General features: G+C 40.8%; 3 protein-coding genes across 3 annotated transcripts; 2 read left to right on the forward strand and 1 right to left on the reverse strand.

The window, feature by feature from the left end:
• The first annotated feature begins 2,332 nt into the window (after positions 1-2,332).
• LOC103670477 (olfactory receptor 1N2) lies at positions 2,333-3,301 on the forward strand. Its single transcript, XM_008698931.2, has one exon. The coding sequence runs from the start codon at positions 2,348-2,350 to the stop codon at positions 3,299-3,301; it is 954 nt and encodes a 317-aa protein (XP_008697153.2). The 5' UTR covers positions 2,333-2,347.
• Positions 3,302-16,753: 13,452 nt separating this feature from the next.
• LOC103670476 (olfactory receptor 1G1-like) lies at positions 16,754-18,879 on the forward strand. The gene has a single exon (XM_008698930.1). It carries the CDS (start codon positions 17,944-17,946, stop codon positions 18,877-18,879), a length of 936 nt encoding a protein of 311 aa, XP_008697152.1. The 5' UTR covers positions 16,754-17,943.
• A 5,027-nt stretch (positions 18,880-23,906) lies between these two features.
• LOC103670351 (olfactory receptor 1N2-like) lies at positions 23,907-25,244 on the reverse strand. Its single transcript, XM_008698802.2, has one exon. It carries the CDS (start codon positions 24,873-24,875, stop codon positions 23,928-23,930), a length of 948 nt encoding a protein of 315 aa, XP_008697024.1. The 5' UTR covers positions 24,876-25,244; the 3' UTR covers positions 23,907-23,927.
• Positions 25,245-25,586: the final 342 nt, after the last annotated feature.

A 25,586-nucleotide genomic window follows, 5' to 3' on the forward strand; every position in this document is an offset into this window, starting at 1 on the left:
GTTAAAAATCAGATGAAACGAATACTCACTCTCACTAGTAACCAAAGACATGCAAGTTACAATAATAACAATATTATTTTCTACATATGAAACTGTTAGTGATTAAAAGCAGCAATGATACTAGGACAAAGTGTGGTGGTTAAAAGCATGGACTCTAGGGTCATGCAGATCTAGGATGGAATTCTATCCCCTCCATTTAGTAGTTGTATGATCTTGGTCAAGACATTATCCTCTCTGGACCTCAGTTTCCTCACCTCTAAAATGGGGATAAGAATAGTTTCTGTATCCTATGTTTGCTGTGAGTATTACTTGAGACTGTGTAATGGAAGTGTTCAATAATATTAATAATAGGATTAATTCAATAGTATTCATAAAAATACAGGAGATGTAACATTTTGAGCAATTGCTATGTATTAGACATTATGGCTGCTGTGCTCTATATAGGCTGCTTCATTTCACTGACAGTTTAGGACTTAAGGGGGTTGCTTCATATTAGGATTACTCTGTTTAGGAAAAAAAAAACAGCAGAAATAGTCATGTTATAATTTATACTCCTGACATCTCCCTCAATCCAGTTCTACCTAGGGTATGGAACAGGCATTCAACTGTCTAGGGCATAGGCATGAGTTTCAAAGAGGCCTCCCGGTCAGGCTAAAGTGCACTGTGTCCCAGAAAGAGGCCTCAGAATCACTCTCCTGAGATCCACATCTGAGCTTAACTCCCGGGAAAGAGATGCCCTCAGTTCCCCCAAAACCTAGCCAGAGTTGGCTGGAGGACAGGCTCCACAATGCCACCGAGGTTGGCTCTAATGAGCACTTTGGGAAATGGTGTTCCAGGAGCCTTTAAAACCCTAAGAAAGACTCTTGTCTTTTCAGGCCTAGGGAAGCTGAAAATGAATCATACACTCCATGTTCCTAGTGAACCCTGGACTCAATAGACCCCAACTTTACTGACTGAGTCTGAAAGGTCCTAGGCACTTTCTCATGTGAATTATCCATCTAGGAGAGAGAAATGGAAAATCTGAAGATGCCTGACACTGACTCATGCTCTCACAGGTGAGAATCTGGAAGGGGCAACTCACACACACACACACACACACACACACACACACACACACCCCTCTCCTTTCCCAGCCCAACAGCTAAGCAAGTTCCTTGGGTAGATATGAACTGAGTCTCTGCCTAGGATCAGAGGCCTCTCTATGAACCAAAGAACAAATACAGAATTAAATATTCACAGGAGGTTCTAAGGTCACAGTTTCTACAAGGCCAGTATGAAACGCCCTCCCATACCAGCTCTCTCCAAATCCTAGGGCAGCAGAAGAACAGAGTGGCTACTTTCAAGCCCAGGGAACCAGAGCCTGGTTCCTTTCATCTTCCTTCCCCTGAGGAAATACTGGAGAGATGTGGTACAATTGTAGGGGTTAAGGCACAGGCTTTGGAGTCAGGCACACCTGCATTTGAATCTCATTTACTAGTTATCTGAGGACATCAAATATGTCTGACGCTCAGTTTCACCATTTGCAAAGTTGTTGAGGATACCTACTTCATAGCCTTGTGAAGAATAAAACAACGCCATGAAGGTGTCTGGTGTTTAACCAGTCTCTACGAATTGGGGCTGATCATAACAAGAGGCCAGGAAAACTGAAATATCAGCTCCTAGAGTGAATACAGGTACAGAGGAGCAGAAGGGGAAGAAGACAAAGGAGAGAGAATGGTGGAGGGGAAGGGGTGGTCCCCTCCCTGTTTATAGAGGGGAGGGCCTAGTGATGGATGGGGAGGATGGCATACCACAGACACTCACTGCCCCCAGCCTATATATCCTGTGCCACCAATTAAGGAAGGGCACAGGGATAGAAGCCGGGTAGTGTGGTCAATTTCTAAGGATTGGGGAGACAAGTAGAGAGGAGGATATTGTGTGTGTGTGTGTGTGTGTGTGTGTGTGTGTGTGTGCGTTGCGGGAGAGGCAGCAATGGAGATCATCCATTTTCTTTCCATTTGGTAAACAAATGACTCTTCCAATCTTGCCTTCAAGGATATGCTCAATTCTTACCTCCTCCAATAGCTTACACTGACTTCTCCAGTCCAACTGGTCTCTTCCCTGGACCCTATTATAACACGAAAAGCACAATTTGTATTTGTATGACTATCATTTTGCCTTTCTATGTTCCAGGGGTGTTTTCTTTCATCCCCATTGAGAACCAAGATTCTCATTGGCAAGGTCCATTTATTCCCCTTTTTTTCCCAATATAGTCTGGCTACACAGATACATATCTGTGATTGATCTAGTAATTAAATACTAACACATGGAAGGGTTTTATCTGAACAGATAACAAGAACTACGAGGGATGGGGAAAGCAAGCAGAGTGAACCAAACCGCTGTTTCAGACTTCTTCCTTCTAGGACTCTCTGACAAGCCAGAGGAGCAACCTCTCCTATTTGGCGTCTTCCTGGGCATGTACCTGGTCACCATGACAGGGAACCTGCTCATCATCCTGGCCATCAGCTCTGACCCACACCTTCATACTCCCATGTACTTCTTCCTGGCCAACCTATCATTAACTGATGCCTGCTTCACTTCTGCTTCAATCCCCAAAATGCTGGCCAACATTCATACCCAGAGTCAGACCATCTCCTATTTGGGGTGCCTTACACAGCTGTATTTTCTCCTTATGTTTGGTGGCCTTGACAACTGCCTGCTGGCTGTGATGGCATATGACCGCTATGTGGCCATCTGCCAGCCACTTCATTACAGCACAGCTATGAGTCCCCAGTTCTGTGTACTAATGCTGGCCATGTGCTGGGTGCTAACCAACTGCCCTGCATTGATGCACACACTGCTGCTGACCCGTGTGGCCTTCTGTGCCCACAAGGCCATCCCTCACTTTTACTGTGATCCCAGTGCTCTACTGAAGCTTGCCTGCTCAGATACCCGCATTAATGAGCTGATGATTATCACCATGGGCCTAATGTTCCTCACTGCTCCCCTCATGCTGATTGTCCTCTCCTATGTTCGCATTTCCTGGGCTGTGTTTGGCATCTCATCTCCTGGAGGGAGGTGGAAAGCCTTCTCTACCTGTGGTTCCCACCTCACAGTGGTGCTGCTCTTCTATGGGTCTCTGATGGGTGTTTATTTACTTCCTCCATCAACTCATTCTGCAGAGAGAGAAAGTAGGGCTGCCATTCTCTACATGGTGATTATCCCCATGCTAAACCCATTCATCTATAGCTTGAGGAACAGAGACATGAAAGAGGCCTTGGGTAAACTATTTGGTAATGGAAAAATGTTCTTCTTACCATGAGAGTGATGCCTGATCCTGGTATCCCGATCGACTGCTGCCCTCATCAATTCAGTGATTCCACCACTCTGACTGATTTTTAAAGGAAGATTATCATATAACTCCGTGTTAGGGGTGTAACAAAAAGGGTATTTCCACTCCTTTACTTGGCTCTAGAATGATATGTTCTGTCTCAGTTTCTCTCTGGATCCCAGTGAAGCATCCAAATGGCAGGACACCATTTCCCCTTCCTCACCTCTAAAACCAGGTTATTAGCCAGAGTGGACTAAAGGATATGATTCATGCTCTGGAGCCAAGTAACCCTGCCCTTGAGTGCTATGGCATGAGGTGAAGGGATGAGAATACAAACATGTACTGAGTATCTGCAGGGTTCCTCATTGTTCTTCACATCAGTTCTCTGAGGTAGGATTGTGAAAAGTGTGAGTCAGAATGTAAATAATTTCCCCAAACCAGGTAAACTTGATTCTAATGCCCATCCTTTTTCGACGACACCACATTGTGGAGATGATGAAATATATGAGTGATCATGATAGGAGATAAAAAATTAAATTAAGAAATATTTTACAGTATTTCCTTAATATTTCATTTCTTTAACTTAAGAACACTCCTTTTTGTTTTTCTAGGTGAAACAGAGTAAATACTTATGTGTGCCTACTGTGTGCCAATTTTGTATCAAGGACATGACTCATTCTCTGGGTTCTTTCATAAAATATTCAAAATACAGATACAAAACCATAAATCAAGCATGCTAGAAATTTTAAAGCAATGACTGAGGAAAGGTAGTCTGGTGGAAATGGGTGTTCTGCGAAGGCACAAGTTTAATACAGGTTATTTTTTTGCAGTGGGATTACAGGTTACTATTTTTTTATATCTAAATGCTTTGAAACATCTAGATAAAAATGTTCCAAATATTGATATTTTTAAAGCCAGGAAATGAGATTTGAGGGTTGGCACAAAAAATATTCCAATGATTAGCAAGTCACTCCTGAGAGATAAAGAAGAACTTAAAAACAGTGCTCTCCAAAGTTTCAAGGTCAAGTTCATCCTGGATCAAGTTTTAATTGTTTTCAAAGATTTATTAATTTATTTTAGAGAGAGTGAATGAGCAAGGGAGGGGCAGAGGGAGAGGGAGAGAGAGAATCTTAAGCAGACTTCCCACTGAGCATGGGGCCCAATGCCCCCTGGATCAAGTTTTTTAAGGAGGGTGTGTGGGGCACCTGGGTGGCCCAGTCTGTTGAGCATCCAATTCTTGGTTTTGGCTGGGGTGAGGATCTCAGGGTCATGAGACGGAGCCCCACATCAGGCTCCCTCTCAGTGTGGAGTCTGCTTAATCCTCTCTCCCTCTCCCTCTGCCCTTCCACCCCATTTTCTCTCTCTCTAAAATAAATAAATAAATCTTTTTAAAAAGGAGGATGTGACTTTTTGATGTCTTGCATGATAGATCTTGCTTTGAAAGGAAGAAGATGATAAAGGAAGATTACACCTGTGTGTATTTCCCTTTGGCCATCATCCCTTCTCCCCTCTGTTCTTTCTTCTTGGATAGAAGAGGTGGGAATAATGTGACAGCCAGGCAAACCAGACTAGACCATCCTGGTCTTGAAGTAGGTTACTTGGCCCTGACCACAGCAATCTACAATTGCAATTTCCAGTAAGAAAGCAAAGTTCAAAAGAGCAAGCTTTGTGGTTGTCAGTAATATCCCTCTTTTGCTGAACCAATTTCGTATGTGTAATATCCCTACCTCTGCTCTGCAGTCATCCAGGTACACCATACTGTTTACCATCTATTCAGTCTGCTCTCTGCCCTGTATTAATAGACTACCCTAGATCAAACTCCCATTCCTGAAGCACTGAGCCAAATATGATTATATCCTTTAAAAGACATGCACTCAATTTGTAAGGTTCATTCTTCCATAAGACCACTTTTGAAGGTGATCTTTTTAAACTAAATGGATCTCAAATGGATAGGATATTTCTGAAGATATTTCTGAGTCCAGAAATTTTAGGTGCAGGAATATAGCTAAATATGGGGTGGGTATACCTTATCGGTTTCTCCTTTTCCCATGTTCTCAAGTACAGCTGTCCCTTATAAGACTCAGAAAATAAAGGGGGATATTGTTTAGGCAGAGTAAATGAATTGGAAAAGAAGCCTGCATATATATTGTAAATAAGGACTCCATAAATTAAATATTCACTGGTGCTTTACTTTTTCCCCAGAAGTTACATATGCTTCATCTATCATTTTAATCAAACTTTAATATGTGTTCCTTAGGGAAAGTATTTCTTTTGTATACAAAAATTTAGAGACTTTACTGTCATATCCAAGAATTTCACTATATCCTGTGGGATATAGAGAGCTAATTACAACTAATTAAATTCTAAGAACAGAAATAGTCCTTCATATAGTGCAGAATAATAATGGAAAGACTTTTGGAAATAACACCATCCCAAATTTATATTTTAAAATACTTTTAGATATTATAATTGGGTTTTTAAATGACAACAATTGATGCTGTATAAAAGCAGATAAGGGAGATACTCTCAAGCGCTACTGAGAGTATAAACTGGCATAGATTTCCAGGAAATAAGTTCATAATATATATTATGAGCACAAAAATATTTGTACCTTATGACCTACTCTTTCACTTACAGGAGTTGATCAAGGTAATAGCATTCTTACCAATTCTTAACAATATTGTTAAGAACATATATGATGAACTAATGATGTATTATACAGTGGTTAACTGAACATAATAAAAAAAGAATTTATATATAATTATGTTACTCATAAGAGAAACATAAACCACCCAAATTTCAACCACAGCAGCCCGGTTAATTAAATTATGCTATGTCAGTATGATGGAGTACTGTGTGGGCTTTCCAATTATTTGATAACATATTTTTAACACAGAATAATGTAAAGAGAAAATTCATTATTACTGAATTCATTATGAAGTTATTCTTTATTATTCATAATACTTGGCTAAAAAAAACTTGAGAACACCAAAATATTAAAAGTGGCTATCCCAAGATGATGGAATTATGTATACTGTCATTCACTTTCTTCAACATCCACTTTCAATTTGTATTTTCCACAAAAAAATGTTACTTTGATAATCATAAATTGAAATATTTTGTAAAATTTTAAGTCAATAGCCAATACCTATACTTTGGTAACCTGGAGTTTGCTGTGGAGATAAAATTAATGTTTCTTAAAACAAACAAACAAACAAAAAAACAAATAATCTTTCTTTTGTTTAAGAGAGAATTGCTAGAAAATTCCAGGCTTTCAATGAATAGATGCTAGATGAAGTTATTATATACAGATCTTCCTTGACTTACGGTGGGGTTATGTCCTGATAAGCCCACTGTAAGTTGAAAATATACTAAGTTGAAAATTCATTTAATACACCTAACCTACTGAACGGTGTAGTTTAGCCCAGCCTACCTTAAACATGCTCAGAACACTTAGTCTACAGTTGGACAAAATCATCTAACACAAAGTCTATCTTATGACAAAGTGGTTTTTTATACTAATTTTTTATTATGTTATGTTAGTCACAATACAGTATATCCTTAGTTTCTGATGTAATGTTCCAGGATTCATTATTTGCATATAACACCCAGTACACCATGCAATATGTGCCCTCCTTAATACCCATCACTGGCCTATCCCAATCCCCCACCCCCCTCCCCTCTGAAGCCCTCAGTTTGTTTCCCAGAGTCCACAGTCTCTCATGGTTCATTCCCCCTTCTGTTTACCCTCCCTTCATTCTTCCCTTCCTTCTCCTACCAATCTTCCTATTTCTTATGTTCCATAAATGAGTGAAACCATATGATAACTGTCTTTCTCTGCTTGACTTATTTCACTTAGCATAATCTCCTCCAGTCCTGTCCATGTTGCTGCAAATGTTGTGTAATCGTTCTTTCTGATGGCTGAGTAATATTTCATTAAACATCTCATGTACTTTATTGAATAGTATACTGAAAACGAAAAAGAATGGTGGTGTGGGACAGAGTGGTTCCAAGTGTATCGGTTGTTTACTGATCACGTGGCTGACTGGCAGCTGCTGTGGCTGGCATCACACGAGAGCCTCATGATATGTGCCACATATTGCTAGCCCAGGAAAAGATCAAAATTCAAAGTACTGTTTGTGCTGCATGCATATCACTTTTGCACCAGGTACAGTCAAAAAATCATTAAGTTGAACCACCAACCATCTGTATTCTGCTACAAGGGAAAGAAGCAGAGGGCTTTTTAAAGAAAATGAAGTATTTAAAAAAATAAAAGTAATTATTCTATCTGTATTAGAAATCAGTTGTGATGTTTTCATTTGGCACTGAAAGAGTTTTTTGTCTATGCACACAAGCATGAGGGGCCTGACATCATAATTATTCCAGGGTTAAGTCTACATTTCATTAATCTATTTTATTAATCAAGGTTCTGGGTAGCAAAAAGAAACCACCATTGTTATATTTTAAGGGTATCTTAATTTTTATTTTTTATTTATTTTTTTATAATAATTTTTATTATATTATGTTAGTCACCATACAGTACATCCCTAGATTTTGATGTAAAGTTCCATGATTCATTACTTGCATATAACACCCAGTGCAACATGCAATACGTGCCCTCCTTAATATCCATCATTGAAATTCTGCTATAGAAAAAAAAAATGCTCCATTAATATGATAGTAGAAAAGGCACACACTGATACACACACACACACACACACACACACACACAAACTCAAATGCCCTTAATCTCATTTCAATATTCCAAATTTCACATAAGTGCATCTATTCAATAGAACTAAACTCACACCCAGGACCTGACCTGCAGAGGAGTCTGGGAAAAGTATTACTATCTTCTTTCCAGCTTTTGAAATATAGAAAGGAACAGCAGAACAAGGTCAGAATGGATGGAGAGTGCCAACCGATTATTTCTCAAACATTTATTAATAAAGATACTGAATAAGTTTTCACTTTCTCTAAATTGATATGTCTGATCTACAGTAATTTAAGTTCTCCTTTTGTCAAGGCAGAGGAACAATAGTACTGAGGTATTTAGTATGGTCTGGATCTTTTAGGGCACACGGATTGGTGCTGAAGATCATAAAATGCCAAGAGCACGCAAGGAAAATATGGAAAAGGAATTCCCAGGAAAAGGGTAAATATTTCCATGGCCAAACTAATGATCATGCTCTAAGTCTGCTGATAAAAGTATATAAGATGCTCAACATTATTAGTCACAGGGAAATGTAAATCAAAACCACACTGAGGGGGCGCCAGGGTAGCTCAGTTGCTTAAGCATCCGACTCTTGATTTCAGCTTGGGTCATAATCTCAGGGTCGTGAGATCAAGCTCTGCATTGAGCCCGCTTAAGATTCTCTCCCTCTGCTTCCCCCAACTCTCTCTCACTCTCTCTCTCTCAAAACAAAACAAAACAAAAAAACCACACTGAGATTTCACTCTACATCCACTAAGATAACTAAAATAAATAAGACACACAGTAGCAAGTGTTGATGAGAATGTGGGGAAACTAGAACACTAACTTTGCTGATGGGAAGGTGAAATGGTGCTGGCACTTAGAAACTAGTTTGAAAACTAATTCAGCTTCTCCAAAACTAAACATAGATTTGCCACATGACCCAGCAATCCCACACTTACATATTTATTCAAAAGAATTGAACACATGTCCATACAAAAATGTGCACATTCACGTTCATAGTAGCACTCTTTAAAATAGCCAAAAAGTAGAAACAACTCAAATGTCATTTATCAACTGAAATTTGAATAAACAAAATGTGGAACATCCATACAGTGGAATATTATTCAACAATAAAAAGGAATGAAGTACCGATTCATGCCACAACATGAACAGATGTTGAAAACATTAAGCAAAATTCAAGTCGATCAAAAAAGACCTCCTATTATATTACTCCATTTATATGAAATGTCCAGAATAGGAAAATCCACAGAGAGAGAAGGTGGATTGGTGGTTCCCAAGGGCTGGGGGCAAAGGGGAGTAAGGACTGACAGCTAGGGGTGCAATAATACACAATTTATAATTGTATAAACATTAAGAAGCACATATGGATAAATTTAACAAAATAAATGTATACCAGTACATTAAAAACTCCAAAACATTCATGAGTGAAATCAAAGCAGACTCAAATACATAAAGAGATGTACCTTGCACATGGATTGAACGACTTATTATCATTATGGTGCTATGTTCCCCTCAATGATCTATAGATACAGTATAATCAAAGTCAAACCATCAGCAGACTACTTTCAGAAGCTAATGCTCAATTTCATATGGAAATGAAAGCCAAACGACTTAAAGCCAACTTAAATAGCCAAAACAACTTAAAAATGAAAAGCCTGGCAGACATACTCTGCTTAATTTCAACACTTTTTATAAATCCATAGCAATGACAATAATAATTGCACAAAAAATAGGAATAGAGATCAATGGAACAGAATGAACAACCCTGAAATAAACCAATACATATATGATCAATATTTTACAAATGTGCCAACATAATTCAATGTGGAAAGGATATTGTTTCAACAAATGGTGCCAGCATGATTCAATATCAATATATGTATATTTTTTTCAGCACATATTAAATGAACATAGACTCTTATGTTGTAACACATACAAAATGTAGCTAGAAATGGGTCAAATGTGTAAGAACTGTAACTAAAACCATTCGAAGAAAACACTGGACAACATCTTGTAAACATGGGGTAGGGGAAAATTTCTTAAATAGGACACAGAAGGCTGGAAAAATTTATAATATGGACTTCTTCAAAATAAAATATATATGCTCTTCAAAAGAAACTCTTAATAAAATGAAAAGAACAAGCCTCAGACTGGCAGAAAATATTTGCAAAACGTATTTGTTACAAAGACTGGAATCCAGAATACATACAAAGGAGAAGCAACCCAATTATTTTAAAAAGTACGTGCAAAAGAATTGAACAGATATTGTACAAAAGAAAATACATAGCAAGTCAGCATGTGTAAAGACACTCCACATTGATAGTCATTAGACAAATGGAAATGCAAGCCGCTAGAATATGCAGCGACGAACCCACTAGAATGGCTAGAGTTCCAATGACTGACAACAGCTGGTGGCGTTAGGATGTTGGAAAGTGGAACTGTCCTACATTGCCTCTAGTAATGCAGACTGCAGAGCCATTCTGGGCAATAGTGTGGCAGCTTCTCACAAAGTTAAACATACACTTGACCCAACACTTCCACTCCTAAGTACTCACGCAAGAGAAACGAAAACGTCACACAAAGATTTGTTTGTGTGGCTATCCAGGTACACACATGGGGGCAAAGGTGACTTTGCAGGGAGTGAAAGTGATATGCAGTGAAGAAAGGATGGCCTTTCCAACAAATGGTGCTGGAGGAACTGCGTGTTTCTACAGAAGAAGGACGAATTATAATTCGCAGTATTAAAAAAATTACCTCCAGGGGGATGATAATAGATCTAACTATAAAAGGTAAAAGACAATCTCTTTGGAAAGAACAGAATATTTTTATGTATTTAGCCAGATTAACATAAAACACAAAAAGTACACATCATCAAGGAACAAATAGATTAACTGAACGATATTATATTGAGGATTTCTTTTTCATCAAAATATATAATTTATACCATTTAGATAGTGGCAAGGCAACACACAGAGTAGAAGATTCTCTCTCTCCCTCTCTTTCTCTCTCCCTATTTATCTATCCATCTATCTTCAACAAATAAATCAAATTCAGAATATATGAACGATCCTTCAAATCAACAAAAGAAAGAAAATGCAATAGAAAAATGAGCACGTGACTTGAATAGCTACTTCACACAAGAAGATACCCAAATAAAAAATGCACATAGTATAAGGTGTTCAAATTCAGTTGATATAAAAGAAACACAAATTGAAAACCACAATAAGATACTATTACACACCCGCTAGCATTGCGAACATTTAAAAGACTAACAATCTGAGTCTTGCAGATGTAGAACTAAAACCTTCTTAGGCTACAAATGGGGTATGTATTGGTATAAACCCTCTGGAGTACCATCGGGCAGCACCTGCAAATGTACTCCCCACGCCACAGCATTGCCATTCCTAAGTATGAACTCCAGAGAACTGCATATATATGTTTCTCAAAAGACACTTAAAATTTTATCCACAGCAGCCCAATTCATAATAGTCCCAAACTGGAAAAAACCTAAGTGCCCATCTATATTATATTGGGTTAAAAATTGTGGTCTAATCACATAATGGAATTCAAAACAAAACCAGAATAAATAAACCAAATATACACCAAATGTTTGATGAATCTCACAAATAAAATGGTGAACAAATCATCCAAAACTGATAAATTGTCTACATTAAAATCAAGAATTTCTGGTCGACACAAGACACCCTGGTTGCACTTTATAAGGAGCATAACACAGAGAAGGGTTAGAATATTGGTCAAGATAATTGGGCCACAAGAATCTCAAGTTCAGATGAAAAAAACAGATGCCTGGACATTTTACCCAAGCTTTCTTCTGAGTTACAGATTTCAGTGACTAGAGTGGCAATATCAAGCCCAGAGAAGTGCCCCCCAAGGTGATAGACAAGGGGAACACCCTCTGAGAGTGTACAGGTAGAACAGGAATCCCACTTGAAAACAGCGGTGACCCCCCTCTCCTTAGGGATTCAGACACAATTAGTCCTCTGTTCCCTCTAATGAGGCTGGAGCCTCCAAACCTGGTAAATATTCCCAGTGTGGGCCCCGTCAGGCCCTCTCAGTTCCATTTACTGTGACTGCAAAAATCTACCCCTTGGCTGCCTACCACACTTGATTTCATTTCCATTCCATAAGGGGCACAGGCTGAGTCTCTAGATGGGGCTGTGATGTGAATTTGCATCATCCAAGGAGAAAGTGTGTAGGCCACAGAACCCCACTGCTCAGTAACGTGTGAGATAGGTTGAGATCAGTTGGGAAAGTGCTGAATTAGAGTTCAGACCAGAGTTCAAGTCTGGGCTTTACTACTTACCAGCCACTTCGTCTGGGACAAATTCCTTCACCTCAGTTTCCTTATCTGAAAAACAGAGAGTGCATCCGATAAGACAGTGAAAATACAAGGTAAGTAAAGCCATTTTCCATTTTAGCACAGTGTGCCTGGCAGATAACAGACAACACTCATTAACTCGTTGTGCTATTGTGATCACTGAGTCATTTTGTAATTAACCCACAGCTAATAGTGGGCCCCGGGCAGGATCGACACCCAGGTCCTGAGTGCTAAGTCATAATGCCCCCTGTTCTGGGGGAGAAAAGACTCTAGAAAATGAGATTACACTGGAAAATCAGGAGCCAGCTGCTCTGTGTCTTTCTGGAATGCCACGCCTCCTGACTGCTCTCTTTGCATCTGTTCCGATGTTCCCTCCGCAGATGCATCTCGGTTTCTGTTCCTCTGTAACAAAGGTTTACACTAGGCCCTGATGGCCAGGATGCTGCTGCTTTTCCTTATTCTACAGGAACTTCAATTTCTACTGTACTTATGTCTTCAGATCCCAAAACTAACTAGCTAAACTCTGTACCACTAACTCCAAGTTTGGAAAAAACAACCCGACTGACTCAGCTTGATTCAGTAGACTCTGTGGTTCAATCACCCGTGGCCAGAGAGCCCAGCTCACAAGTTTGGCAACTCTTCTTGCTCACTGTTCTCTGGCCACACGGGTCCTCCCGTGCCCACCAGGCCCTTTACCGCCTTAGGACTGTCACAGGTGCTGGGAAGTTTACTATCCTACTGTTCTTTCTTCTGCTCCTGATAGAGCTAATTACTACTTCAGGTCCCCAGTTTATTTAACTTTCTCAAAGAAATTTCCCCTGACCTCTAATCTAAGTTAGGTCCTCCAATTATACTTTCTTGGTAATACTACCATACCTCTCCTTTTCAGTACTAATCAGAGTTTCTGACTATATGTTCACTTGTTAAATTGCTCATAGTCAGTCTCTCCAATTAGCCTGCAAGCCCAGGGACTGTGTCTGTTCTGATTAATCTTAAATACTCAGTGCCTCCCTTCCCCTATGGTTCTTCGTGCTATTCCTTGTGCTCCACATATGAGTGAAACCATATGATTATTGTCTTTCCTTGCTTGACTTATTTCACTTAGCATAATCCCCTCTAGTTCCATCCATGTCGATGCAAATGGTGGGTAGTCATCCTTTCTGATGGCTGAGTAATTCTCCATTGTATATATAAACCACATCTGCTTTATCCATCTGTCTGTTGAAGGGCATCTCGGCTCCGTCCACAGTTTGGCTATTGTGGACATTGCTGTGAACACTGGGGTGCATGTGCCCCCTCTTCTCACTACATCTGTATCTTTGGGGTGAGAAATCAGAGAGGGAGACAAACCATGAGAGACTCTGGACTCTGGGAACCAAACTGAGGATTACAGAAGGGTGGGGGTGGGGGGAATGGGGTAATCAGGAGATGGGGATTAAGGAGGGCATGTGTGGTGATGAGTACGGGGTGTTATACACAACTAATGAATTGTTGAACACTACATCAAAAACAAATGATGTACTAGATGCTAGCTAATTGGACATGATAATAAAAAAATATATCCAGTGTTCACAGGTATTTCTAGCATAAGGTAGGCAATCAGTAGATATCTGAATAGACGAAAAATTGCAAACACAGCTCCCTAGACCCACTGTAGAGGCATTCTAAAGGGTGGATCAGCTCCACGTGGTTACATTCCCAACGTATTGGAAAATACCCAAAGTAGTCCCAAAGTTGACAAATATCTATAGTACCCAAGAGACAATAAAAATCTGCCTATCTTAGGATGCAGAATTGCATAATGGACTGATTTCCAGGTTTGGCAGAAGAGGGATCTTATTAGCTGTGTGATCTTAGGCTGATCAGTTAGCCTCTATGAGCTCTGTTTCCTGATCTGAAAAATGTGAGGTAAATACATTTAGCACATGGGTGGTGTGGATTAAATTATACTAGTCATTGGTACAGAGTAGATACATCATAAGTGGATTTTATTTATACATTTTTGCAAATGGGCCCTAAAAGCCTTTCCCCCTTCATTCACTCCCCTACTGGGACTAACAGAGTTATCCATGTCTCTGGCACCTCTCTTCCTGGACTTCTTATGTTTCCAGGACATTCCAGGGCTTCTGCCATTTAAGAAATAGTCTAGACACATAGACCAATGGAACAGAACAGAGAACCCAGAAATGGACCCTCAGCTCTTTGGGCAACTAATCTTTGATAAAGCAGGAAAAAACATCCGGTGTAAAAAAGACAGTCTCTTCAATAAATGGTGCTGGGAAAATTGGACAGCTACATGCAAAAGAATGAAACTGGACCACTCTCTCATGCCATACACAAAGATAAACTCCAAATGGATGAAAGACCTCGATGTGAGACAGGAATCCATCAAAATCCTAGAGGAGAACATAGGCAGCAACCTCTACGACATCGGCCACAGAAAGTTTTTTCATGACACATCTCCAAAGGCAAGAGAAACAAAAGATAAAATGAACTTGTGGGACTTCATCAAGATAAAAAGTTTCTGCACAGCCAAGGAAACAGTCAAAAAAACTAAGAGGCAGCCCACGGAATGGGAGAATATATTTGCAAATGACACTACAGATAAGACTGGTATCCAAGATCTACAAAGAACTTCTCAAACTCAATACACGAGAAACAAATAAACAAATCAAAAAATGGGCAGAAGATATGAACAGACACTTTTCCAATGAAGACATACAAATGGCTAACAGACACATGAAAAAATGTTCAAAATCATTAGCCATCAGGGAAATTCAAATCAAAACCACACTAAGATACCACCTTACGCCAGTTAGAATGGCAAAAATAGACAAGGCAAGAAACAACAATTGTTGGAGAGGATGTGGAGAAAGGGGATCCCTCCTACATTGTTGGTGGGAATGCAGGTTGGTGCAGCCACTCTGGAAAACAGTGTGGAGGTCCCTTAAAAAGTTAAAAATTGAGCTACCCTATGATCCAGCCATTGCACTACTGGGTATTTACCCCAAAGATACAGACGTAGTGAAGAGAAGGGCCATATGCACCCCAATGTTCATAGCAGCATTGTCCACAATAGCTAAATCGTGGAAGGAACCGAGATGCCCTTCAACAGATGACTGGATTAAGAAGTTGTGGTCCATATATTGATTTCTCTCATCTATGGAACATAAGAACAAGGAAGATCGGTAGGGGAAGAAAGGGATAAAGAAAGGGGGGGTAATCAGAAGGGGGAGTGAAGCATGGGAGACTATGGACTATGAGAAACAAACTGAGGGCTTCAGAGGGGAGGGGGTGCGGGAATGGGATAAGCTGATGATGGGTAGTAAGGAGGGCACGTATTGCACGGAGCACTGGGTGTTCTATGCAACTAATGAATCATCGAACTTTTCTTCAGAAACCAGGGATGTACTGTATGGTGACTAAGATAATATAATAAAAAACATTAAAATAAAAAAAGGAAATAGTCTAGAGATCATTTCTGTAATCCCTTTAGTTGTACAGCGTTTTTTTGTTTTTTTATAATAATTTATTTTGTTATGTTAGTCACCATACAGTACATCCCTAGTTTTTGATGCAATGTTCCATGATTCATTACTTGCGTATAACACCCAGTGCACCATGCAATACGTGCCCTCCTTGCTACCCATCACCAGTCTATCCCAATCCCCCATCCCCTCCCCTCTGAAGCACTCAGTTTTTTTCCCAGACTCCACAGTCTCTCACAGTTCATTTCCCCTTCTGTTTACACACCCCCTTCATTCTTCCCTTGCTTCTCCTACCAATCTTCCTACTTCTCAAACTCAATACACAGGAAAAAAATAATCAGATCAAAAAATGGGCAGAAGATATGAACAGACAGTTTTCCAATGAAGACATACAAGTGGCTAACAGACACATGGAAAAATGTTCAAAATCATTAGCCATCAGGGAAATTCATATCAAAACCACACTGAGATACCACCTTATGCCAGTCAGAATGGCAAAAATGGACAAGGCAGGAAACAACAAATGTTGGAGAGGATGTGGAGATGGGGGATCCCTCTTACACTGTTGGTGGGAATGCAAGTTGGTACAGCCACTTTGGAAAACAGTGTGGAGGTCCCTTAAAAAGTTAAAAATGGAGGTACCCTATCATCCAGCAATTGCACTACTGGGTATTTACCCCAAAGATACAGACGTAGTGAAGAGAAGGGCCACATGCACCCCAATGTTCATAGCAGCATTGTCCACAATAGCTAAATTGTGGAAGGAGCCAAGATGCCCTTCAACAGATGACTGGATTAAGAAGATGTGGTCCATATATACAATGGAATATTAGCCATCAAAAAGAATGATTTCACAACATTTGCAGCAACATGGATGGGACTGGAGGAGATTATGCTAAGCGAAATAAGTCAAGCAGAGAAATACAATTATCATATAGTTGTACAGTTTTTAAACAGCCCCTGTAGGTAAAGGAAATCACCTTAATTCTTTCCTGTTCACTTCATACAGCTTTACTATCTGTACCTCTAAGGTGCAGGTGCAGCTGGGGAAGTGAAAGGCCATTTACTAGAGCCCAGATCCTCCACTTGTGTTCCTTGTGCAAGGTCCCTAAATTCTCTAAAATGGAGCCCAAGTCCATCCACTTCACTCTATCTCCCCAGCTACCTTGCTGGGTCCTGCATGTGCTTCCTTACTGGCCTCCCTGTTCGTCTTCTGGCCCTACAGCACTTCTCTTCACAGCAGCAGAATGCTCTTTCCATACCTGAGGTCAGATCATGGCCGTCTGCTGCTTAAACACCCCCCATGCCCACGGCTCTCTGATGATCTCTGAGAATCTGCACTCCATGGCCATTCCCTAACCTGCCCACCTCCTCACCCATCTGTCTGCACTCGCTTTTTTTTTTTTTTTTTTTTTTTTTGCTCACCACACTTGACCCTAATTGCCTTCTTCCTACTTCTGCAGATGTATGTGCTCCTCCCCATGTTTGCACTTACTGTTCTTTGCAACTGAAACACTCTTCCACGAAATTCTTTGCTTGGCTGGTCCCTTCTTACCCATTGCTCCATAGTCAGCCCTTTGCTGACCACAATATTTAAAGTCATCTGCTAGTCATTGCTTCGTTTTGTTTTCACTTTAGCAACCTATTCTTGTTTATTTAAGTGTTTGTTACATGGCTTCTATGACTAGAATCCTATCTACATGAGGCCAGGAACCCTGCTGTATTTGTTCGATTGTTTCTCTGGTACTTGAGAGCAGAGACTGACACATAGTAAGTACTGGCTGAATGTGGAATGAATAAATGAATTAGTTCTGGGGGCCTTATCAGAGGCAGATTGGTAAAGAGGTTATGATCACAGACTCTAAAGTCGGAATTGCCAGATTTAAACTTTACCTCCATCACTTTCTAGGTGACTCAGTTCCTCCATCAATAAAATGGGCATAACAATGACCATCTCACAGTGTGCTTTCAGATTGCAATGAGATAATCCATCTTTATTTTATGTCTTTGATTCCATGTAGACAATTCCAGGACAGGAAACATTTTTGAAGTGTCATCCTCCATTTTTTTCCTTAATTACATCAGTGACATGAAACCAGGAAACCACACAGTAAGTGTCTCTGAATTTCTCCTCCTGGGCCTGTCTGAGCAGCAGGAACAGCAACCCCTCCTCCTTGGAATCTTCCTGAGCATATACCTGGTCACTGTGCTGGGCAACATTGTCATCATCCTGGCCATTGTCTCTGATCCACACCTCCACACCCCCATGTACTTCTTCCTGGCCAACTTCTCCCTCACCGACCTGTGTTTAGCATCTACCACAGTCCCCAGGATGCTGGTGAACATCCAGGCAAATAGGAAAACCATCACCTACACTGGATGCCTATCTCAGATCTACTTCTTCCTATGGTTCATTGGTCTAGATGTTTTCCTCCTGGCAGTGATGGCATATGACCGGCTTGTGGCTATCTGCCACCCCCTTCACTACACCTTGGTCATGACTCCCAGATGCTGTATTCTGCTATTGGTCATATCCCTAATTCTCACTCAATCATACTCTCTGACCCACACCATTCTCCTTGCTCAGTTATCCTTCTGCACTGACAACATCATCCCCCACTTCTTTTGTGAACTTGTCCCCCTGTTGAAGCTCTCCTGTTCCAATACTTATGTCAACCAGTGTGTGCTAATATACTGGGGAGGGGCATTAACCATCCTGATCCCCTTGCTAATTATCGTTTCTTATGTCCGCATTATGGCTGCCATTGTGAGAGTCCCATCAGCAAGTGGGAAGTGGAAGGCCTTCTCCACCTGCAGCTCCCATCTCTCAGCAGTTTGCTTGTTCTATGTGTCTGCTATTGGGGTGTACTTCATTCCCTCCTCTGCTAAGTCAGCCAGCAAAGACAGGATGGCAGCAGTGATGTATGCTGTGGTGACCCCCATGCTGAATCCATTCATCTATAGCCTGAGAAACAAAGACATGAAGAGTGCCTTGGGGAGACTCCTGAGTGGAAGAGTGCTGTGAGCTCCATGAAGCCAAGGACATCTTTCTGGGAATTCAGGGGATATCAACTAACAGAGTTATCTTGGTGCCTATCCAAATCCTCCATCTGCCTCCCTATAGCAAATTAAGTTACCTCAGTGAGCCACAATTTCCCTAATTATAATAGGAGGTAATAAAATATTCTCTATCATGCCAACTGTACTAAAATTTAAAAATTTAAAAATATATTCTCTATTATGCAGTGTTTCTGGAAGAATCAGGAAAAAAACATGTAAATTTTCTCCTTCTGGGTCTTATGCTTAGATCTTCATTTTTGTTTAGCAATATTCAATATATTCCTTTGAGGTAAATAACTGCATTATACAGAAGAGAAAACAATGACTCAAAAAAAAGTTTAAATTACTTATATGAAATTACACAGTTATTAAGTGGTAGAGCCTGAATTTGAACCCAGGTATCTGGTTCCAAAATGCATACCCTTAATGGTTACACTATGCCTAAATGGATATGAAATCCACAAATTTCTCTCAATTACTAGTTTGCTTTCTTGCTTCCCTCACAGTGTTCACATACACAGTTCCAGTCAGCAACTTCTCTCTCAATACTACCAAATGACTTGAGGATGGGGCAAGGCAAATCAGAAGCTAGGATAAGAGGAAACACCTTCAGAGATCCTCATACTTCCCCAAGGGAGCAGGTCCTCTGCTTGAGCATACATCTCTAGTTAGATATTCTGAGAGAGAAAGGTACTTGGACCACATTATTTTGGGCTCCCGCCAAGTTTCTTTTATGAGACCATCATTCTTTAGTACAATGCCAACAACCTATGTTCGGATATATTTTTACATATAACTATATCAATTTCATTATTGCATCTCCCCTGGGGATGCTGCTAAGGATCTACGCTAACAACCTGCAGAGGATTTTTCAATAACCCTCAGGAAAAGTCTTGGAAACTTCAGGACACTCCATCAGTTTCTTCCCTGCATAATTATGACTCTGAAATCTCACTCACTGACAAACTCAGATTTTTTCAATAATTTTTTAAGTGAAAATAAGACTTACACTGGAATCACAAATACCTGGTTTATGTATCAGTTCCACTATTCACTTCTTCAATGACTGCTAGCTAGTTACCAATGCCTCCATTTCCAAATATAAACAAGTGAATAGTAATAGTAACTATAGTAACTATCATCTAAGGCTGTTGTGAGAAATCAAAAAGATAACACATGTAAAGTGCTTAGCACAGTGTTTGACACTTAGGCTGCAATCTTGAAGTTCTGCTTAAAACACAAATCATACGTAATTTTCTCTCATCCTTCTGGATAGATAAGCCAGGAGGACTTCCCTGAGGAGGTAACATTTGTGATGGGTTTTGAAGTATGGGTATGTTACTGCAAAACAGAAAAGAAGTTTCCAAGGCAGGAGGAACAGAATACAGAAAAGCACAAATTTATGTCAAGACAGGAAATGAAAAGCTACTGTTCTACAGGTGTGTCGACATGGGGATGTAACATTCCTGATCTCGGAGTGTCCAATCATTTCCTGATGTAATCAGTTTTACAATGTACACAGACTGGGTACTGCCACCTAAAATGTTCCCTGGCCATTACTCACCGGTCAGTGTACGCATATGATTCGCCTGATCCCTCAAACCCTAGCAAGCAAGAAGAGTGGTGAAATCAACATCTAGCTAGACTTCAGGCAGCAGCAAAAGTCAGGGATTTGCTGCTTCTATTATAACCCGGGTTGGCATCACTAGAAGGCATGGGTAGTAGCAGACAATTGAAATAGCACATACTATTCAAGGAGAAGGTAGCTCAGAGCCATGAGATAGCCTTAATACTGAGACATTTCCCCAATATCTTTTGAAAGCTGGAGGCTAATTTTCTGGTACCAGAGATTCATTCACTAGGAAAAGCCACCCATTTCCAGAAGTTGCCTCACCCAGTGGATGGACTGCTGACTACAGACATGTGAGTGAGCCTACCCAAAACCACTAAAAGAATTAACCAGCTGAGCCAAATCTGAAATGTTAACCCAAAGAAATGTAAACTAAGTAAATGGTGGCTGTTGTGGTGTAAACACTAACTTGGGGCTTGTTTGTTATGCAGCACTTGATAATTGATAAGGATCTGTTCTGAGGTGGATGATGCACAAGACGAGTCACCTTCTACAAAATGTCTGCCTCCCTCATTTTCTCTGGACCAGTAACTTGGAACAGACTTCAGCACAGCCCCAACATACATTCCTGTCTACAGGAATATTTACCTGATTCTTCCAAAGGGGAGCAGGATTTAGCTAACACATATCACCAATCAATGAAGGAATAATAATGGCTGGACAAAGAAGTTATGAAACATTAGGCTCTCATGGGAGGACTCTCCTATGACTCAGGAAACAGGAGCATCTGGTACAAGTTCTCATACACTGCTGGCATCATTGATGGGCTCAGACATGATGGCACTTACAGTAAATGGAACGCAGATGGCCAAGTACTGAGGAAGAGGTCAGAATGTCAGGGATTCTGTGGCCGTGTTAGAATGGATTTATCATAGGAGACCAGAGTATTTACCAGGCAACTATGTTCAGGAGACAATTCTTTCACTAAAGCAATAAAGAATACACTAGTGAGGAGGACAACAGAATCACTGAGAACTTGACTAGGGGCTGTCTTCCCTGGACAGAACTGATAGAAAATGCTAACATTGAGCTTGGTTCCTTGGTGTCAATAGGGATAAAATTATTCTGGAGTAGCAGAGGCCCAGGTGGCAGCACTTAACCATCAGAAGCAATGTGAATCAAAATACCAGACATCAAAATGCATGGCAAAGTCAGATCTCCCATAGGGATTTGTTGAAGTAGCTAATAAACCACTGTGTTTCTAGGGCTGAAATAGAGGGGAAGCCAAGGACGATATTACTTAAATTATATAACCAAAAAATTTAAAAATGGTAAAAAGCTGATGTTAGCTTTTACAATAAAAAAAAATCATAATCCCTCACCCAGTTTTAAGACTTGAGTCAGGGTGTAAGGGTGCAGCAGCAAGCCATCATACAATGGAAATGCTCCATTTGGGATTAGGCTCAAGCAGGTCCAGAGAACACAAGCAACAGGGATGGTCAGCACAGATCCCCACGCTCTGCACCTTGGTTTCGGTTTGTTTTCACTCAGCTCACAACATTGGTCTGCTGGGGTGGAAAACACTTGAACCTAGTTCATGGATAAAATCATGATATATTGTAATGAACTGAAAATGGATGGATGTATACTGCCCGAATGTACAAGGCCATATACCACCCCACCCGGGAGTGATTCTAAGGAAGAGTAACAAGGAAAAATCCAGTGGGCAGAGCATCCACTTGCTAATCTTTTTTGAACAGGGGTAGAAGCACAAAGATAAGAAAATAAGCAGATTCTCTGGAGGTGATGAATGCCTCACCCTGATAATATTGTTAGTATAAGTGAAAGTCATGCATAAAGGTAAACTAAGTATTACTCAAAGATAAAACTGTACATAGTATGTAGCAGGTCCAGAAGGGCTTTTATAGAAAGGTAGTGAATTATAGCAGAAAAGAATAAAAAATTGAATAAGATACAAAAGGATTCAACCAGGGTTAGGTATTCAGGAACTTCCTGGTGCTGTCATCATGCTCCATCCCTCGCTGATTTTTACCTTGATAGGGTAAATAATGAACTGGGTATTCATAACTTATTTCATCTGCCCTTTTGCTGCCACGAGGGATGCCCCATAACAGTATTGTCAAACCTGGTTGCCTAGAACTACCTGTTTTCTTTTGTTTTGTTGTTATAAAAAATACTAGGACCTTTTCTCTAGAGAGTTCTAAAGCTCTAGGAAATACTAATCTACAGCTAGAATTTAAAAGCATTGACAATGACAGCTGCAAGGAACAGAACTGGCCAAGAGACTTTATGGAAACAGAACTGGGGAAAAAAAGCCAGGACCCGTATTTAGAGAGACCACTACGAAACATTTCCAAGGTTGGGCTGGCATGGCTCCACCAATTAGCATGCCCACTATCGTAAACAGCCTGTCCCTGCGGAATCCTCAGTTTTCTTTCTTCACCAGTTCAAGTGAACTGATACACTGAGGCTCAACAAAATGTCACATCATGGGTAAGACTCTACCTGATCACTGTTAAGCAGGTTACTTTTCTTTCTTCTCTGCTCCAACATTTGTCAGGGCAACTATCACCATCTGACTTGATCAAGGCTAAATTGAACACGTGTCGGTCCCTACCATGTATAGGCATGGACAATATCGCACTCATTTTTGCATTTTACAGTGCATAGCACAGTGCCTGGCATATGGCAGGCATCAGTGTATACATACTAGCTTAATGTGAATATGCCTCTTGCCACAAACATTAGCCCCAAAAAGCAAGACGTTAAAGTGTGTATGAGTTTGGACTCCCGAGTCAGACTAGAAATAACTTTAATCCTTTGTTCCCTACTTACTAGCTATAGGCTCCATCTGTAAAAAGTAATAATCATAGTATTTAACCCAAGATCATTAAAATTGAAGAACTAAATGGCATAATCCATTTAGAGAGTTAAGAACATAGAATAAAACAGATATTAAGCTTTATAGAGAAATCACGATGATTGGACTTGTATTATAGTTAATTGCATATACGTGCAGCTGCATACCATGTTCAATTCTATAAGGTGAATTACATAAAGGCATGGAATCAATGCCTCCTCAGCCAGAGACAGTATCTGGCAAATGGAAATTAATTAGTTCTGGTTGAATCATAGGTTAAAAATATACACACATTAGGATAACAGCAAACAAAAGAAGTTCGAATTGACCTTGCCCCTGTGCAGCTTAGATCACCCTACCCAACACCAGGGAACTATTCACATTTATAAGGCAGCACAAGTTCTTCATGAAACACAGTGATCCCATACATTGTTAGGTTTGAAGTTTAAGAGAATGATTCTAGATCACTTTTTTTAAACCTAAGCAAATGTGATAGGGGATGGTGTTGCTTCATAAACACGTGGGTTCTCCAGAGTGCAACTTCAAAAATACGGATATAGGATCAAAGTCCCTGAGAAGAAAATGTATGAACTCCCAAAAGCTTCTGCAATGCATTCTTCATATCATTGTTCCTGAGGCTGTAAATGAAGGGGTTCAGCATAGGAGTCACGACGGTGTAAAATACGGCTGCAACCCTGTCCTTACCCCCGGAGTGTGATGAAGGGGGAAACAGATAGACACCAATTGCTGTGCCATAAAACAGGAAGACAACAGTGAGGTGGGACCCACAGGTGGAGAAGGCCTTCTGCCTGCCAGAGGCAGATGGGACCCTGAGGATGGTGGAGATGATGTGTGCATATGACAGAATGATCAGAGAGAGGGGACCAGTGAGTATCATGGAGCCCACTGTGAACAGGGCTGTCTGGTTGGTGCTGGTGTCTGAGCAGGACAGCTGCAGCAGAGGGACCACATCACAGAAGAAGTGATGGATGCTGTTGCCTGCGCAGAAAGAAAGCCTAGCCATAAGCAGGGTGTGCAGGAGGGCAGCGAGGTTGGTGAGAACCCAGCATGCCGCCAGAAGGAGCACACACACAAGGGGACTCATGAGCGTGGAGTAGTGGAGAGGCCTGCAGATGGCCACATAGCGGTCATAGGCCATCACCCCCAAGAGGAAGTCGTCCAGTGCTCCAAATGTCATGAAGAAGTGCATCTGGGCCAAACACCCTCCATATGGTATAGTCTGCCTTTGTGTCTGGATGTTCACCAGCATCTTAGGGACTGTGGTGGAAGAAAAGCAGGCATCAGCAAAAGAGAGGTTGGCCAGGAAGAAGTACATGGGGGTGTGGAGGTGTGGGTCAAAGCCAATGGCCAGGATGATGAGCAGGTTCCCCATGACAGTGACCAGGTACATGCCCACAAATATGCCAAATAGGAGAGGTTGCTGCTCTGGCCTCTCAGAAAGACCCAAGAGGAGGAATTCAATGACGCTGGACTGGTTGATTCTGTCCATGCCACTACTCCTTCTGGAGGGAGAGAAAAAACAAGTTAAATAGTATAAAAAAAAAAAAGAAATTGGTACTTCTAGCCTTCTCTAAAAGAAACACCCCTCACCCAACTCCCATATGACTACATTCCAAGTCCCTGGACCTTCCCTCCACGGTCTGCATTGCTCCCTACTCCTCAATCCACCTAAGGAAGGAGAGCAAGCAGGCAGAGATGTTAAAATGCAAAAGCACGGTGACAGGTAGCTGTTGGAGAGAGAAGTTTCAGGATACATCCATCACTGCTATATGTTCACTAAGATCTACATCCCTGGCTTCCAGGGCCTAGGCCCATCTAATCTGCAAGAAGTAAGAGCTGCCACTTTGAACTCTAAGCACTACACAGTGCAGCATCTAATTGAAAACCCATACATTTTATTACATACACTTCACCAATGAGTTCCTGAAATTCAGTGAAATTAAGTCACTTGCCTAATATCCCAAAGAAGGTAGTGAATACAGCATGGGGGTCCGAAGCCATTTCTCATGCCATTCAACACCCTGAATCAAGGCCACCTCCACTTAACCTCTTCCTCTGTAGGAGGCCGACGTAGGTTACTTTCTCTCTAAGGAAGTAGTTTCCACTGCCAATCCCAGCATGAGCTGAGAGACAGGAGGCAGGGACTCTCACTGGGATCTTTTGTGGGTATCAGAGGGAAAACATAACCCTGCCTTTTTCT

The sequence above is a fragment of the Ursus maritimus genome, unplaced genomic scaffold (assembly GCF_017311325.1).
Source record: "Ursus maritimus isolate PB19 unplaced genomic scaffold, ASM1731132v1 scaffold_17, whole genome shotgun sequence".
Classification (NCBI taxonomy): domain Eukaryota; kingdom Metazoa; phylum Chordata; class Mammalia; order Carnivora; family Ursidae; genus Ursus; species Ursus maritimus.

Bases quoted from the DNA above. Each gene is read 5' to 3' on its own strand.
- LOC103670477 (XM_008698931.2), top strand. From the start codon at position 2,348: ATGGGGAAAGCAAGCAGAGTGAACCAAACCGCTGTTTCAGACTTCTTC.
- LOC103670476 (XM_008698930.1), top strand. From the start codon at position 17,944: ATGAAACCAGGAAACCACACAGTAAGTGTCTCTGAATTTCTCCTCCTG.
- LOC103670351 (XM_008698802.2), bottom strand. From the start codon at position 24,875: ATGGACAGAATCAACCAGTCCAGCGTCATTGAATTCCTCCTCTTGGGT.